The 16978-nt window shown below is 44.4% G+C and overlaps 1 protein-coding gene across 1 annotated transcript in view; it reads left to right on the forward strand.

The window, feature by feature from the left end:
* The window catches only part of SLC25A43 (solute carrier family 25 member 43), a 266112-nt gene extending 249367 nt beyond the window's left edge, over positions 1–16745 (forward strand). Inside the window, exon 5 of the mRNA XM_078688689.1 lies at positions 14251–16745. Coding sequence (XP_078544815.1) covers positions 14251–14463 — 213 coding nt within the window. The 3' untranslated portion in view covers positions 14464–16745. The remainder of the gene's footprint in view (positions 1–14250) is intronic.
* Positions 16746–16978: the final 233 nt, after the last annotated feature.

Genomic DNA, 16978 nt, shown 5'->3' on the forward strand with positions numbered 1-16978 from the left:
GCCGCCGAAGGGGGATAGTCTACTGCCAGTCAAAGCACTCGTGCGACAAGTGCAAGGGGACAAGGACGGACTTAGTCGGGTTTAGCCGAAGACCGGAAACACGTTCAAAGATGGCCAGTACACGAAGGCATCTGGGTCCCGATTGGGCCGGATCAGCCAGAAACAGCAGCACATCATCCGCGTATAGCGCGATTTTATGCTCCGCAAGGCTGGGCCTCCTCCTGCCAGTCAGGGAGCGGTCACTGTGGATAAGGCAGGCAAATGGTTCCATTGCCAGAGCAAAGAGTATCAGGGAGAGCCGCGTACCCAGTCTAGTGGGGAAGGGGCGAGCAAGAGCTCCATTGACGAGGACTTGTGCCCGGGGACGGTGGTAGAGTGTTCTTAGCAAGTTGCGAAAGGAGTGCCAAACCCATCTGTCCCAGCACCGCATCTAAATAGCTCCAGTCAACAGACTCGAAAGCCTTCTCAAAGTCTATAAGGAGGAGAGACAAGTAGGGAATCAGCCAGTGCCGGTTCTCAAGTACAAGATGAAGGCATCTTAGACAGTGTCTAGTCCCTCGGAGAGGTATAAAGCCGCATTGGTCAGGGTGAACCAACTGGGCTAGGTGCGGTCGTATGTGATTGGCCAATACGGAGTCGAAGATCTTAAGTTCAGTATTGAAGAGTGAAATGGGACGGTAGTCCGAGCAGCAGTGCGAGGGGGGCTGGGACTTAGGGATCACTACGATGGTAGCTAGATCCGTCTCCAGCCGGAAAGAGCCGCACTCCACCGCTTCATTGTACATCGCTATGTGAGGCGAGACCAAGGTAACCTGGTAGGAAGAATACATTTCTTGGGGGAGCCCGTCCGGCCCAGGAGTCTTGCCAGGTGCGAGATGGCATCAGACACCTCTGCAGGGGTAAGCGGAAGGTCCAACGCTGCCGTGTCAGAGTCATTAAGACGTGGAAGGGGGAACTCTTCCCGACAGAGGAGCTCGGAGAGAGAAAGACCAGGTGACCGCGCCGAGTAGATGGTTGCGTAGTAGGTGGCAAAGCATTGGGCCACCACTAACGGAGCACGGTGGAGCTCACCGTTCGCGTCAGCCACTTCCGGTATGATACGGTTGGCCATAGGGTAGGTGGCAAGGCGATTGAGGAGCTTCTTATTTTTGTCTCCCCAGCCATATACTTGAGCCACAGATATACGCCAGAGTAGTTTGGCGGCTTTCAGAGAGGTCTGCCTGAGCACGTCCTGTAGGAACGACAGTCTCCTGTCCTTGGCATCAGATCTATCCTCAGGGCGCAGTGCCTCGAGCTGGGTGCCCTGTGTTTCCAGAAGCGTGAGAAGAGAGTCACGCGCCGCACGGGTGAGTTTAAGTTGGCCTTTGGCACACCCCCGAATGGTGGCCTTTCCGGCCTCCCCGAGGGAACGGGAAGAGGACACCGAGCCTTTGTTGGTGGTGAAATAAGTGTGAAGTTCGGCACCTATGCAGTACTTGAACTCCTCATCTTGGAGGAACCAGGCGTTGAGTCGCCAAATTGGCCAAGAGAATGTGGGGAGGGCCCCTACATGTAGTAGCACTGGGGAATGGTCCGACAGGCCCCTCGGGAGGATAGAGATTGCTTGAATCGCTCTGAAATCCTGGACCGGCAGGAAAGCGTAATCTAGACGCACATGCGTGCGGTGAGAGGCTGAAGTATGTGTGTACTGCCTTGCAGTCGGGTACCAAAGGCTCCGAGACCCAGGCTAGCAGCCCATGTTGAGAGGAGACCGGATTTGGCAGCCCTGGAAGCAGAGGGAGGAGACGCAGTGTCAAGGCCGGGGTCCATAGTTACATTGAAGTCACCCCCCACTACGGTCAGTCCCAGGGGCAGAGCAGCGATCAGTGGGGTAAGTCCACGGAGTGTAGGAGCTAACAAGGCAGGAGGGGAATAAACAGACAGTAGGTTAAGCGGGCGGAAAAATGTAGTTGTTATCAATAACTTAGCCATAATTAGTCAGGTAATAGCCACTGAAAACATTACAGACCTGATACATTTGTTTTGTAACTGGAACACGAATCCTGCATAAGACAGGATTACAAAAAAAGAACAGACTACTTCTCATTGTTTAAAAATGTGGAGAAATGAACCAGGAAAGTGGGTACTTTCCTTTTTCTCTCAGGGAGGAACCCCACAAGGCAATTTTTTATCAATGATTCCAAAGTACAGCCTTTGAAAGGCAATTCATTGTTCAGTTCTGGGTCAACAGGGGATTTTGTGGATGCTTGTTGCACCCTACATCAATGTAGTCAACTGATTAAGAAAGAGAGACCAGATCAGATCCATTCTCTTGACAGTTCAGAAATTACACTGAGTCCTATGCGTCTCCATACCCAAGGACTGAAAATATCCTGGGAAGATCGATGTCATGAGTATGTTGCCTTTGATGTCATTTGCTCCTTCAGTTCATGCATTGCTGCCCTGGCCTTGTGATCACAACTCCTTGGTCAGTTGATAATGTGCAATGCTTACATTCCATGCCGAAAGACACACAGCACACCATTTAATTTCGCCTCCAACCATATCTACTTTTCCACAAGTAAAATGTTGTCTGACAGTCTGTGAAATAAAAATATTACAAAGTTACAGGTTTACTTGTAATTTACTCTCAATTAACTGCTATATTTGATTACAAGACAGCTGACTTATTACTATCCAACCGTGAACAGAATTATCATATTGATTTAATCCCAGGCATATATACCCATATGGAACATATTTTCAGTGGACCAGTAACAACTAGCTTTGATTACCAATAAACGTGCTAGCACTCCTTCCTTCCTGAAGAAAACCCTTGAAAAAAAAGACAAGGGGAACATTTCCTGGGCACCCCATAATAGTGACCGGCTTTACCAGGTTGGCACTCCTTTTATTACTCGTCCATAGGAGGCCCATATAAAACCTAACATTTTCTTCCATGTGCTTTTACTCAGGTCGGACCCCCATGCGAGCCAACTTTCAGCGTCCCATAGTTGTGCACCAACCGTAGGAAAAATGGCCCAAAAAACCAGAAACTCGAAGATCCATGGCAAAAAGCCTCCAGTCCTTCGTGCCAAAAGAATCCATCTTTCAAGGAGCCAGGCTCTATGCCTTGCATAGGCATCTGCACAAGTTGTCTGCAACCCTTCTTGGCCTCCTTTCACCAGCCTCCATTGAGCCATGTGCTTCCTTTTGTTGCCTCCACATGTCCTTTATTGAGTGATTACTCTGCTGGTATTACTTCCCGTCCTAGATGCCACAGGCCCACTCACCCTCGAGGCTCCATATAAATCCAAGCACGTGGCACAAGATAAAAGCCTCTGTTCATAGAGGAGCATACCTCCCCAATACTACCAACCATGCTTTCCAGCATGGGTAGCAAGATCTCCTCCCTTTTGAATGGTGCCACCATCCTGGTTCTTTCCCAGCCAAACAGCATTTTCTGACAACAAAAGCCCATCAGGATCTCACTCATTCTTCTGCCTTTAGGTGGTGCTTTTAGCTTGATCTCAATCCAAGATTTGTATTTATTAGCTTGAAAAGCCAGTGTTATTAAACTTTCCTCAGCCTCTTTAGAGAGCGAATAGTTGTTCCTCTTCTCCTTTGCATATCAAGCACTCTTCTTTTCTGTGCCCACTTCCTACTAACTGAGTGTCTTAGGTTTACAGGAATTCAATAGCCAAATCATTGAATCTGGGATCCAAAAAGTCTTGCGAGAATCGGGTCACCCTTGCATGTTCTTTTGGAACCATCATTCTGAAAGAGTCCATCAAACCCCAGAAAAGTTATCAGTCATTTCCTTTCTACAGTGTTGTGAAAATTTAGCAGTGAATTTTATGTTCAGATTTAGGCACTTGGCCAGTAATTTTTTAATGGGAGGGGACCTGGCAGCCCGTTGGCCAGTTAGTCGCTACATCCCCCTAGACTTGTAGCGGGCATTAAAGGTGCGTCCTTGGCATCCAGGCCTCAGATCACATCTGTACTGGAGAGATAATCAAAGGAGGACTGACATGCTGCTCCCTGGATCTAGTAAAAAGAGCCTGCATTAAAGACAGGACTGCACCTCTTGCACCTGTGAGCTAGCAAAGAAAGGACTGTGCCTGTGGTGCCCCACTCATGGAATAGTTGCCAGCTAGCCCTCGACAGAGAAGGGTTCTCCTCTCCCTATTACAGCCACAGGGCCATAAAAGCTGTGAAACTTGCATCCTTGAAAGCCCAGCACCAAGAAGCCTGATTGACCCAAGGCCAGTGTTCCTCCCCCATCCCCTTAAGCTCAAGGCCCAAGGCGTGCCTACAGGAAGACCCCCAACACAGGATCAGCATGCTCCGCTTTTGTGAGCATCTTCAGCATCCTGCATCCCTTGCATCAGGACCACTCCATTGATTTCAATGGCAGTTCGCTCATGGGACTTAAAACTGAACTGGAAACTGATAACACCAACTGATAACAGTCCTCCAGGACCAGGCTGGTCCCTGTGACTGGCTCCCTATTGGAGGTGGCGCCTCTAAGAGTGCCCATATAGCTGTTTTCAACTTGCTTGTTGTGGTTAACCCTAAACTGTTGTAGCGGTGAAACATCTATTACATCACAGGCATTAAATCGTAGTGCCTTTACAACCCAGTCAGTACTATGACTGCTATGTTACCTCGAGTTCCATTGCAAAGCAAGTCATTACAACAACTTATTTTGGGATTGTGGTGATGGACTGGCGTTTGATTTTAAGCTTCAACACCTTCCCTACTATTCCAAAGTCCAGCACTTTCCTAAAGAAAGTAGTTGTAATGGAACTCATGGTAACAACACAGTCGTGGTATTGGCTGCCTTGTTAAGCCACGTGTAGTTGTGGCATGCGTGGTAACAGATGCTATTCGTTATCGCGGTGTAAAGATTTACTGCATTCAGTGAAAAACAGGGATTTATTGTTTCTTTGAAAATTAATATCTCTGAAACCCTCAGGGGATTTGTGTCGTTGAGGTGTGTATTTAAAGATAAAAATACACCCTATTTTTTATAAAAATGATATTGAATTTTTATGATGATGTCTTTCGTTCTTCCTCAACTGTTTTGGTAATTATTAATGCTTTGCACTTGTTTGTTTGATAAAGCCTGACTGCTCTGAGTCACAGCTGCCTGGGACTGAGCTAAAGTTTTACAAACAAACCTGTCTGGACCTGGTATTGATTTGAGTCGTTATTACAATGTGATGTTGCACAACCACCCCATATAATATTCCACATGTCCTCACACCTAGTGATCCGTTGGTTGAGCACTTACTTACCAGAACCTTTTTGACTCCCCACTCATGGTCACCTCCTTTTATGATGGGTTAGCAGTACTCCTGTCACCCAACCCACTGCCTTATTAACCCTCCAGCCTACCTTCATTCGGGGATTTGCAATGGGATCCCAAAGCAGGGCTAGCCAGCACATGGCGACATGTATCTTGCATCCTCCCTGCAGCCTGAATGCAGAGCCCGTGCACACTTTAACATTGTGCAGAATGTTAAAAATGTGAACGGTATTTGAAGAGATGCTGTTCGGGGCATGGCCAAGGCGTCAACTATGTTCATTGTGCTGAGGCTCCGGTGAAGCCTTTCGATACAGGCCAATATACAGTAACATTCCAGGGCCTGATCATCAGCATCATGAGAGGAGAGCTTCCATACGAGGCATTTTAGTAACTATCTGCTCTGGAAGATAAAAGCGAAGAAGTCCAGAGAAGGAGAGGAATCAAGCACCTTACTTGGATTTTTGAGCAGAAGAGGGCCACCCATATTGAAAGTCTCATGGATTGACTCCAGAGGACAGAGCTGTCTGAGAAGGGAAGCTTCTCACGGATGTGAGTTGGAAATGGATACAACGTGGCCTGCCCAACAAATAAGAAATAGGCAAATAGATATTTTGATAGTGGCATTTAATAAAATACTAAGTAAAGTCTAAAAATAAAATCATGGGGAGCAGGAAGTGTAAGCAGGGAGGGACGCACATATGTTAACAAGCACTGGCGTTGCCAATAGGTTTCGCATTTGGAAAGTTGGAGCTATTGGTTTTGTAAATGACATTTTATATTTATATATCGTTATGGCATTGTCAATAACAATATATAAATATAAAATGTCATTTACAAAACCAATAGCTCCAACTTTCCAAATGTGAAACCTATTGGCAACGCCAGTGCTTGTCTTTTCTATGCAGTTAAAATTCCAGACGAACCCTTGAAACGTTCTGTACGAGAACCAGTAGGGGAGACGGATTTTTAGACACATACTCATGTTGTTTTTAATTCATGATAGTAATCCAGTTTACTTGTTCCAATCACTTGCAAAGCCAATGGGTGTATCTACCGTTTGGAGTCCTACCTAAACGATTTAAAGCCTACAGCAGGGATAAAAAAATGTTTCTGTATATAACGTGTTCATGAGACATAGATGTAATGTTTTTGGTATACATTGGAGATGTAAAACACTCCCATGTACATTGCAGCGCAAGCTCGCCATAGGAAGCAGGATTTTCCACCAGAATTATTCTGAGCAAATCACTTAATCTCCATGTGCCTAAAAAAATGAATGTGACCTCGTGTAATGTAACAGGCGCTCATGCACCCAATACCATTGGCTCGAGTTTGACTTATATTAAAGTGCACAAATAAAAACATATAAACTCCTGTGACGTGCTCAAGACCACGGTGCCGTGAGAAAGCCGACTTTCATTATCACTCCAGCGGCTATTCCGTTTAACACCACAAGGAGGTGTTCAGTCGCCCGGGGTCAGGTCAGGCTGGCCCTGAGAACCACTGGTAATCGCAGCATAGGAGACGTGCAAATGTGAAACCAAACAGACGGGGTGGGGGAGTCGAGCTGCAGAAACATTTCACGTGAGTGCTAGAATGGCTTAGAATACAGGGGCATCTGCGAGCGGCTGCGGGAGCCACAGACAAGGGGCATGTGTTCGGCTGTAGTTCACATGCATGGGAGTCCTCGGCGTCCCTAGGTACTTACTGTGAAGAGAGGCTGGCTCGCAGTGAAGAAAGGGAAAAGGCACACGAAGTCTGCAAGAAGGAAAGGAAAAAAAAGGAGGAAACCAAAGGAACGAAAAAAAAACCTTCGAAAAGAAAGAAAGAAAGAATCTTCAAAAGCGCTCCGGCGTGTTGTGTCTTGCGTGCTACATTAAGTACTGGTGAAAACAGGAGTTGTTAACTGATTCTTTGTTTAATTTGAAGTACATTTTATTTATGTCTAAGTTTCGCCTTTGTGTCCATGTAAAGGCAAATGGCCTCGCAATGCTGGCAAATGGCCGGAGGGAAGCCGGATGGGGGCGGGAGAGCCTGGTGGGGGGGCGGGAATGCGAGCGAGGGGAGAAGTGTGGCAGGCGGATTAGGGAGATGCGCGTGCTTGTGTGGTCACGTGACCCGCTTTTGTGGTCACGTGACCCTCACATGCACTGTGGAAAAACCGCAGTGGTTTGACGAGTCGATAGAGCCCTTGAATTTTCGCCTATTACATTCGCAAGCGAATGATAATAGGCGAAACCTAAAAATGGATGGCGTCAATGAAGATTCAGAGATGTTTTTGAGAATATCTCTTAAGATGATCCAATGCAGTTTTATCAATATGGTTGTTTACTTTTACTTTCAGTATATTTAATGGTTGTTCTAATATATTATATTTTTTAATCACTCCTGCATAAATTAAATCACTGTTTGCAAACTCATCTGTAGTCAAGAGCTGGCCCACACTGCTATGTAATCTATCTCTCCCTTACAAGCCAACACGCTCCCTCCTCACGATCTCAAATTGTCTTTGAGGCCTTATGAGCCAACATTTGTCCTCCGCACTGTCTCACTTATCCTGCACTTAGTCATCACTACAAGCTGCCACCCAAAAGGTCAGGCCAAGGTGGGGGGCGTGGCATGCAGCTTCGATAGGGGACATTGCAATGAATGCGCTGACGCAATATGGCCATTTAATTTAGAGGGGCATAGGTGGTCCCAGTTCACACTTACAAAAGAACACCTTCTTTCACCCCAGGATAAAGCCTCATCATTGACGAGGTTCTCCACTTTATATTTTTGTTTCAGCAGATCAGTGGGTAGTGCTGTTTTACACATACTCTTGGAAAGCTGTGGACAGACACTTCTGTGTCTGTAAGAAATTTCGGTTATCGGTAAATTCTTTTATTGCATGTTGTTGTGGTAACATTACAGAATAAATTCATGCTATAGCAACCAGTCACTGATCTTTATAATGTGTGTTTTTAATACCGCCCATCCATGAATGGTTTGTAAAGGGGCATATTTCTTATGGCTGACGTATCGGTTTTGCGGGCTCCTTTTCTTAATATCCGGAACCGGCGTACCATCCTGACTAGGGAGGCTCTTCCCGAGGCAGTTAGTTCACTAGCAGTAGGGTCTGCCAATTTTTCTATCATTGGAGACTTGAATCTCCATTTTGACACTCTGTGTCTTTCTTCAGTGGGAGGGATGGTGGCGGATCTCGAGGCCCTTCAACTGTTCCAGCTGGTCTCGGACCCCACTCATAAGGGTGGCCACATTCTGGACCCCTTTTTCTCCAACTTAGAGGGGGCTACAGTGGCCCCCCCTCTCCCCCTGACCTGGTCAGACCACTCGCTCGTGACTATCTACTGTCCTCTTATAGAAGCCCCACTTAAGGCGCCACTGCGAGCTATGCCCAGACGGCGCTGGAGCAAACTTAAGGCGGAAGATCTCCATCGCCTTCTCACTGATGATCCTCTGGGTGCAGTGGAGAACGTGGAATCTGGTTATGACCATTTCTGCGGATGGGTAACCAGAGCCCTCGACTCCCTTATCCCGATGGTTTCCAGTAAGTGTGGCCTCCGCGCCCCCAGCCCCTGGTATGATGGCAATCTGAGGGCTCTAAAAAGTGTCTGTAGACGTGCAGAGAGAGACTGGAGGAAGAGGTATGACAGCAGCAAAAAAAAACTGTATATGGCTGCGGTTAAGTCCTATCACCGCGCGGTCTGTAGAACCCGGGCGGCATATTACGCTCTGGAGTTTCGCAGCAGTGGGAATCCTGTTAAAACCATCTTTAAGGCCCTTAAAGACCTTGTGGCTAGGAAGCCTGCCGGCAATTCCATCAGCTCCAATACCCACTGTGAAGCGCTGGCGGCTTTCTTCCTGGAGAAGGTCCAGACCATCTATAGGGCTTTCCCCACCACTGCACAAACCAGTACGGGGCCACCCATCCAGCAGGATCAGGTGGTGCTAGATTCTCTCCCCTGTCTCTCTTTGGAGTCTTACACGGCATTGGCCCTTCGAGTCAAGTCTGGGTCGCCGGTTGACCCGCTCAAGCCACCAATGTTCAGAGACCAGACTTTTGCTCGCCCGGTCTGCGACTTAATCAACATGTCGCTATCATCTGGCCAGGTGCCTTTGAAATGGAAGCATGCGGTAGTTATGCCCATTTTGAAAAAACCATCTCTCGACCCCTTAAAATCGGAGAACTACCGCCCGATTTCGCTTCTCCCGTGGCCAGCCAAACTCGCGGAGGTGCATGTTAACACCGCCCTCACTGATCATCTGTCGCGTGCCAACATTCTGGACGACACCCAGAATGGTTTTCGGGCCGGCCACAGTACGGAGACAGCATTGTTATTTATGGTCGAGCACCTGCGGGCAGTTCTGGATGCAGGTCAAACGGCGGCGCTTGTTTTGTTAGACCTAAGCGCCGCCTTTGACACGGTCTCCCATGAAATTCTCCTGCAGCGGCTGGAGGAGATAGGGGTGACTGGCACTGCACACCAGTGGTTTCGTTCGTTTCTCAGGGATCGTTCCTTCTGTGTGGCGTCCCCGCCCTATCAGTCCAAATGTCATCCTCTGTCTCTTGGGGTTCCGCAGGGTTCCTCGCTGAGTCCCACGTTGTTTAACATCTACGTGAGGCCGCTGGCTGAGGTGGTGAAGCTCTGTGGTATGACCATGGTGTCATACGCAGATGATACCCAGCTAGCGGTCACGATCAGCGGGGACTCTGGGGTGGATGCCCCAAGATTCAGAGAAGGACTTAGGGCGGTGGCTGGTTGGATGACGTCCAACTGTCTCCAACTTAACGCCAAAAAAACGGAGGTGATGGTCTTTGGGAAGCGGACGGACCTTTGGGGAGATACCTGGTGGCCCCCTGAGTTGGGTCCCACCCCCACTCCGGTTGCGGAGATCAAAAATCTTGGTGTCTGGCTGGACCCTTCCCTCAACTTTGTTGGTCACACTAAAAGGACGGCGGCGTGCTGCTTTGGCATCTTGCGCAATCTGCGACCTGCCCTTAAATATTTTGATGCCGCAACCCGTCAACTTGTGGTACAAGCAACGGTTTTGGCTCGGCTGGACTATGCCAGCTCCCTTTTCATAGGGTTAAACCAGGCCGAGCTAACCCGACTTCAAAGAGTGCAGAACGCAGCGGCCAGAGCAATCGTAGGTCTTCCTAGGTTTTGCTCGGCCGGTCCAACCTTGCGAGCCTTGCATTGGTTACCCGTTAGGCAGCGGATCCATTTTAAAGTACTGTGCATATCTTTCAAGATTCTGAAGGGCCTACCGCCTCCCTTACTGTGCCAACTTTTGTGCTCTTACATCCCGGGCCGCACTTTGCGTTCGTTGGACCAAGAACTAGCGGCAGCCCCTCGGTTCAAACTCAGTCGGGCGGGGGGTCGCTCTTTTAGGGTGCGGGCAGCCGCGCTCTGGAACGCTCTCCCCTTGAAACTCCGGACCCTTGGCGACTTGCTTTCCTTCCGCAAGGCCGCTAAAACCCTTCTGTTCTCTGAGTTATGTTAAAATCCATACCCAAATTTTTAAATAATATTTTCTGTTTTCTGTTGTGTTGTGTTCGCCACCTTGTCGGTGCGCCGGGACGCTCCTTCGCTGGAGCAGCCGTGCGCAATACAAATAGCCCTAACATAACATAACATAACATAACTAGCTTTATTTGATGTTATCCCTTAGTATTATTTAGAATTACTGTGAGAGTGATAAAGGTGTGGTATGTTACCAGTGGTGCATTTTGGTGCACACTGTTGCAATATATATATATATATATATATATATATATATATATATATATATATATATATATATATATATATATATATATATATTCGTTGTTTTTTTAAATATATTTATTAGGACATCAAACAGAAAGTAATAACAACTTATACAATACCAGAAATGATCGAAATCCAAATTTGTATTATAACCCCACCCTCATGGATCCAAAAACAAGGGGAAAAAAACCAAAAATTTGCTCTAATTATTACATATTTCTTAGCCAAGGATTGGCCTAGCATTCCCACGGGCCTGGATACCCTGCTAGTTTAGGCAGAGATCCGTTGATCTTCATCGGCATTAATCCATCTAGTTAAGGGTTCCCAGATCCTAAGACCCCTAGTCCTTGCCCTGGTCCCTCTTCTTTTGAATACCGCAGTCTCCCACTTATACATTGAGAGTAATTTGCCTAACCATCCATGTACTGAGGGAGGATCCTGATCGAGCCAAGCACTAACCAGGCATAGCCTGAACACTGCCATCGCTATGAATACCAAGCTCCGATTTGATTCCTCCATTTCCTGATTGCTAAACCCCAATAATATAACCTGAGGAGTAAGCTCAACCACTTGTCCCAGCAAAGTATTAAGGCGTAGTCCAATTTCGATTAACAGTTGGACAAGTCTAGGGCAAGTGGCAAACATATGGACACTGTCAGCGGCTAGCATTCCACACCGAGAGCAGTGTATCCCTGAAGTCCCACCCCATCTATAGATTCGAGCTGGAGTGATGTAAAGGTTACACCATGTCTTAAAACATTGTACTTGCAGGCTAGCTGAAATAAAAGCTGTCTGACACACTCTCCAGGCCCAGCTTATAACAAATCTTGCCACCTGTCCTTATGTTTGGCATATCGTCCCCCATCTCCTTATTTATATTTGTATATATTGTGGACATTGATGGTCGAGCCCCCCAGATCAGATCTAATAGAGGGATTTTACTACGACAGGTTAACTTTTTAGACAGAAAATCCCTAATCTGTAAATATTTTAAAAAGTGATTGTTTCCTATCCTGAACTTTTCCTTGATTAAATCGAATGTGGATATTTTCTTGTCAGACATTAAATTCCCTATATACAATAACCCTTTCTTACTCCAAATTTTAAAGTAGTCGTCTTGAAATATATCTGGGAGTAACCTATTATTGTCTAGAGGAGAATATCTATGGATTCTACCAATCATAAGTTTTTTCCAAACTGCCGTCCAGACCTTAAATGTTCCCAATAAAACCTTGAATTTAACCCTCTTAAAATAGGCAAAGTCAATATGACGCATGAACAGTCCTTTGGCTTCTGCCCCGTAGATGAACCCATAAATAGATACTTCTCTAGATCCCCCATATTCACCTTTCAGCAATTCAGCCATTTGTTTCACAGCTGATGCCCAATAATACGTTTGGAAATTCGGGACTGACCTCCCCCCACCCCGATCTCTAGTTAAGGTCATGTATTTTAGAGCTCTATGAGGACGCTGTCCAGCCCACAGAAACAACGAGATAAATTGATTCAGCTTTAAAAACCATGAATTATTTATCTCTAGTGGGATTGCCCTAAAGTAGTGTAGAATTTTAGGTAGAAATAACATTTTAATTACATTGCTCCGCCCAACTAAATTATTTATTCTGTTAGAATCTGTCTTCATTTTCCGGATCATTGGTTTCAGATTGATGTCAACAATGTCTTCCACTTTGGCACTGATCTCTACACCCAAAAGTCTAGCACTCTGAACTATTCGATGATCATCTAGATTGATTTTATTATTTATTACAATTTGACTTTTATTCTCATTAAGATGATAACCTGAAAGTTTTCCAAATTGACTGGTTAAACTATTTAGTTCCAAGAGGGCAGCTCTAGGGGTGGATGTGATTATAGCTAGATCATCTGCCTACGCTAAAATTTTGATTTCCCCCCCTTTAGCACAAATAGATCGAATTCTTTGGCTTTCCGCAATTTTTCTAATTAAGGGATCAATATAAATGGCAAATAAGAAAGGGGAACAGGGGCACCCTTGTCTCGTGCCCCGTGAGATCCTTATTAAATCTGAGGAGCGACCCACCACAGCTATCCTTGCATTTGGTTCCTTATACATACTTTTAATAGCCTTGATAAACCCTTCTCCTAGAAGGCAAAATATATTTCTAAAGCATAATGTTGTGTGCAGACAGCATATTCTCCATTGAAATGACCTCAACATTCTTACAGGCATGCAGTTTTACTGCTACAACTATCTGGCATACAAATGATAATGTTTGTAAATCTGTTTTCAGCTAAAGTTTTCCATTTGGGCATCAGTTAAAGTGTCCTGATTTGTTTTGATCCTGATAAAAGCTTTGTTTCCATCACACTTTAGATTTTCAACAAAATATATTTATATATATATATATATATATATATATATATATATATATATATATATATATATACATATATATATGCTTCATTTGTGATTTTGCAACTGCTGATATATTTTGAAATATTTGTTAAGTTATTTTATAGGTATTTAAATGTTGTTGTGTGATGGAAAAAAGTCGACCTACTACAGCCTTTCCTTTCCCTCTCCCTGTACCCCAACAAGATTGTCGAATACTTTACAAAATCCTCTAACTTTGCAGCCAGAGAACGAAAAGGAAACACCAATCTCCTAGTGGCGTAGCTAGGCCTTAGGACGCCTGTGGTGGCCCCTACATTTGGGGACAAATCTAAGAGCGGGGGGGGGGGTGCTGGCGATTCCTGCGGCCACCCCCTCGCCTTGCTACGCCACTGCAATTTCCACATTAAAAGAATAAGCAGCAGTTTGTCAGAAGAGGGAGCCAGATATTTGACCTTGGTCTTTGAACACACAGCAGATGTGACTAGATAGAAACAAAATTTAAAGGCCTCTTTATCGCTCATTCACCTTCTGAACTCCAGCATGGTTATTTTGGGGATCCCCACCCCCTATTTCATGTGTTTATTCATAAAAGTATATGTACTCCTCCCCAAGGAGCCAAAGAACAAACCTTCCAATCCACGCAATTAAATGATCAAGTATTACTAGATTACACAGCCAGATCATTGCATCACGCTTGTCTAGGCCATGCATGCCATATGTGCATCAGTGTATTTTTCAGCTGTTTATTAGCGACAGCTATTTGCTCTGTGTTGGCGACTCATATAATATATTCATTATTTGTTCTGTTACAGATTGTTCCCTATTTCGGTCTCATGTTCAGCACCTTTGAATTTTGTAAGCGCGTCTGTCTCTACAGAAATGGCTACATCGTATCTCCTCTAAATTATCAGCTGGCGCCTGGAGTGGACCAGAGTTTACAACCTAAAGAACTAAAGGAACTGAGAAAGTTTCTAAGGACTGAGAATGCGGAAACCAGGAAATCACCTCTGAAAGTTGAACATTAGAAATGTAAGTGTGTTATTCGCACACTTCTGAAAAAAAAAGTGTCGCTTACGTATCCCATTGGCAAAATACCACTAGGATCAGGCTATTGGATACAGACCAGAGGACAGAATTCTATTCATAAGATCCTGAATTATTCTCTGAAGACACCAACAACTTTGCAAATGTTTTTGGAGTCGTTTAGCAGCTTTGACAAATTTGCCAAATTGTTGATATGATCTTATAATATGTAATGAATGCTCCGGATGTGTGCAATTTTGTGGGAGGCGGTTGCACTCTAGAAGCAACTTTGCTAGTCTAGCTTTAGTGGTACATTTTGAGTTCAAGGTCCGTTTTTCTCCAAAGCAGCAATAATGTTTAATGGGATATTAACACTGTAAACCGAAATAAGAAATGTCCATCTGTTTATGGATGGGAAGAACATTTATTTTGGGAAATATGTGCAATCACCTTCAGGGCTCGGGTGTAAAGCCAAATTGCAATCAGAGCAAATAGCAGAAGATAAAATTGTATAGTTGCTCGAAATTAGAAGATGCAAAGCTCAGATTTAATCTCAGGGACATTTTCTAGTACAGGGACTTTTTCTAGCATTCAGCGTCTCTCTTGCACAATTGGGTGGTCCTTTACATCAAGTTCCATCAGCTGCCAGGCGGCATCTGTATTGCGTCTTTTGTGAAGAAACAACATTCTCATATTTTTTTATGAATATCCTTACAACTTTCGCCATTTGAACTATTTCTCAAGAAAGATCTTTATTTTATTATAATATCCTTATATATGATGATCTGTTGGGTGTACTAAATGTATCTGTTGAAACTGAAGGTGGAAGATATTTCTATGCTAGCTTTTATCCTTAATTTAATGGAATTAAGAATAGAGATTTATTCTAGCAGAAAATCTTTTATTATTAAAGAAACATATTATATACTGTATTTTTAAAAAGCCATAAAACGTGTGAGGTGTTTACTGATATATCCTAAAAATATTGCTCTGATGTGTACAAACTTAATTACAGTCATATGATGTATTATTGTGAGTTACTTCTTTCTAAACGTAAAGTATTCACTTTTTTTGCCTCTTGGTGTAATGAAACATTGTTAGAATAAGTAACCAATAGCTTTAACAGCAGGTACGTCTGCCAGTTCTTTGGATAGTACAAGGATATACTTCCCTAAGAGTCTGTGTTCCAGATGATGGATCACAGGTTATTCAGTGTTCTTCAACGCTGCTAGCCTATTGCACTGTGTAGCATTTCATAGCCAAAATCAACACTATCAATAAAGGCACAATACTGCATCTGACAGGGATCTTTCCAAACATTTATGGAAATTTAACTGGCTTCTTCATCCATTTATAAACACCAGCGGAAGTGGTCGGCTTTCAGGAATAAGTCCACAGTGGATCATTTTTATTTGCCCCCTAGTGCAAGTTCCACTAGGAACTTGTTGATCTGTTGGTGGCATATGGGGTTTAGACCTCCACTGCGTCGCTACAGAGAAATTACCCATTGATTCCAATTGTATATTGTAACTGCTTCCTAACTCCTGATTCTGCGACTTTGTATCAGTTGGTATTTTTATGTGGCATTTTCTATGTTTTAGATTTGGGCATGTATAGTGCGATGTCCAAAATATTGTGGTTTAATAGTGTGTTCACCAGTGACAATACGAAGTGACCGAAACCCTGTCCCTAATAGGAAGTCTAGTGTATAAAGCTTTATTCAAAGTGAGATGATAACATGCTTTACATTAGGAAGAGTTTGCAACCAAAGTGTGCTTCTGGATTTAGTAGACACCATTTGTAGCAGGTCAACTAGAATTTGCTCTATAAATGTTAAACTGAGTTACTGCATCATGTTAATGTGCCCTGATACAGTCATACTGTAAAAATGTTCCATGCATGGTTTTTAGGACATAAAGGTATGGTCTGAGCAAAATGTGCCAAAGTATGACGATGCTTGTGCACATCTGTGTGGCTGAAGAACAGATGAATTACACACAAGTTGTATTTTGTATGTTTCAGCTACAAGACGAAAGCTGTTATAAGCAGATTTAATGGCTACTCTGTTGACATTTCTTGCAGTGATGTCATTTGTCAGTAATAGCTGAGCAATTAAAGTGACCTGCCATTGGAAACTCATTCTATGCATAGCTGAAGAGTTGAGCTCAACGAAATATATATTCAGTCCGTCTCCTGGGCGGCTGGTTTGTATTGTTAAGCAAAACATCATCTTGGTATGTTTGCTGCAAAATTAAAAATGGTAAAATAAAACTATGCAAAATGGTTATTTCTACAGTACTAATTAATGTGAAACATAATTTACAAAACAGTATTTCTTGTACACTTAGAATAATTGGACCAGGCATCTCCAGTCATGGCCACGTGTAAGTGTACACGTGCCCTTGAAAAAGAATACCAAATGATTAAGTTAGTGTCTAACGCCAGCCTGGACCCCTTTTCAACAGCAATGAATGAGCACAACTATTTGCTGTCATTCTACCAGTTGAGATTCTCAGA

This window comes from Lissotriton helveticus, chromosome 4_1 (assembly GCF_964261635.1).
Source record: "Lissotriton helveticus chromosome 4_1, aLisHel1.1, whole genome shotgun sequence".
Lineage (NCBI taxonomy): Eukaryota > Metazoa > Chordata > Amphibia > Caudata > Salamandridae > Lissotriton > Lissotriton helveticus.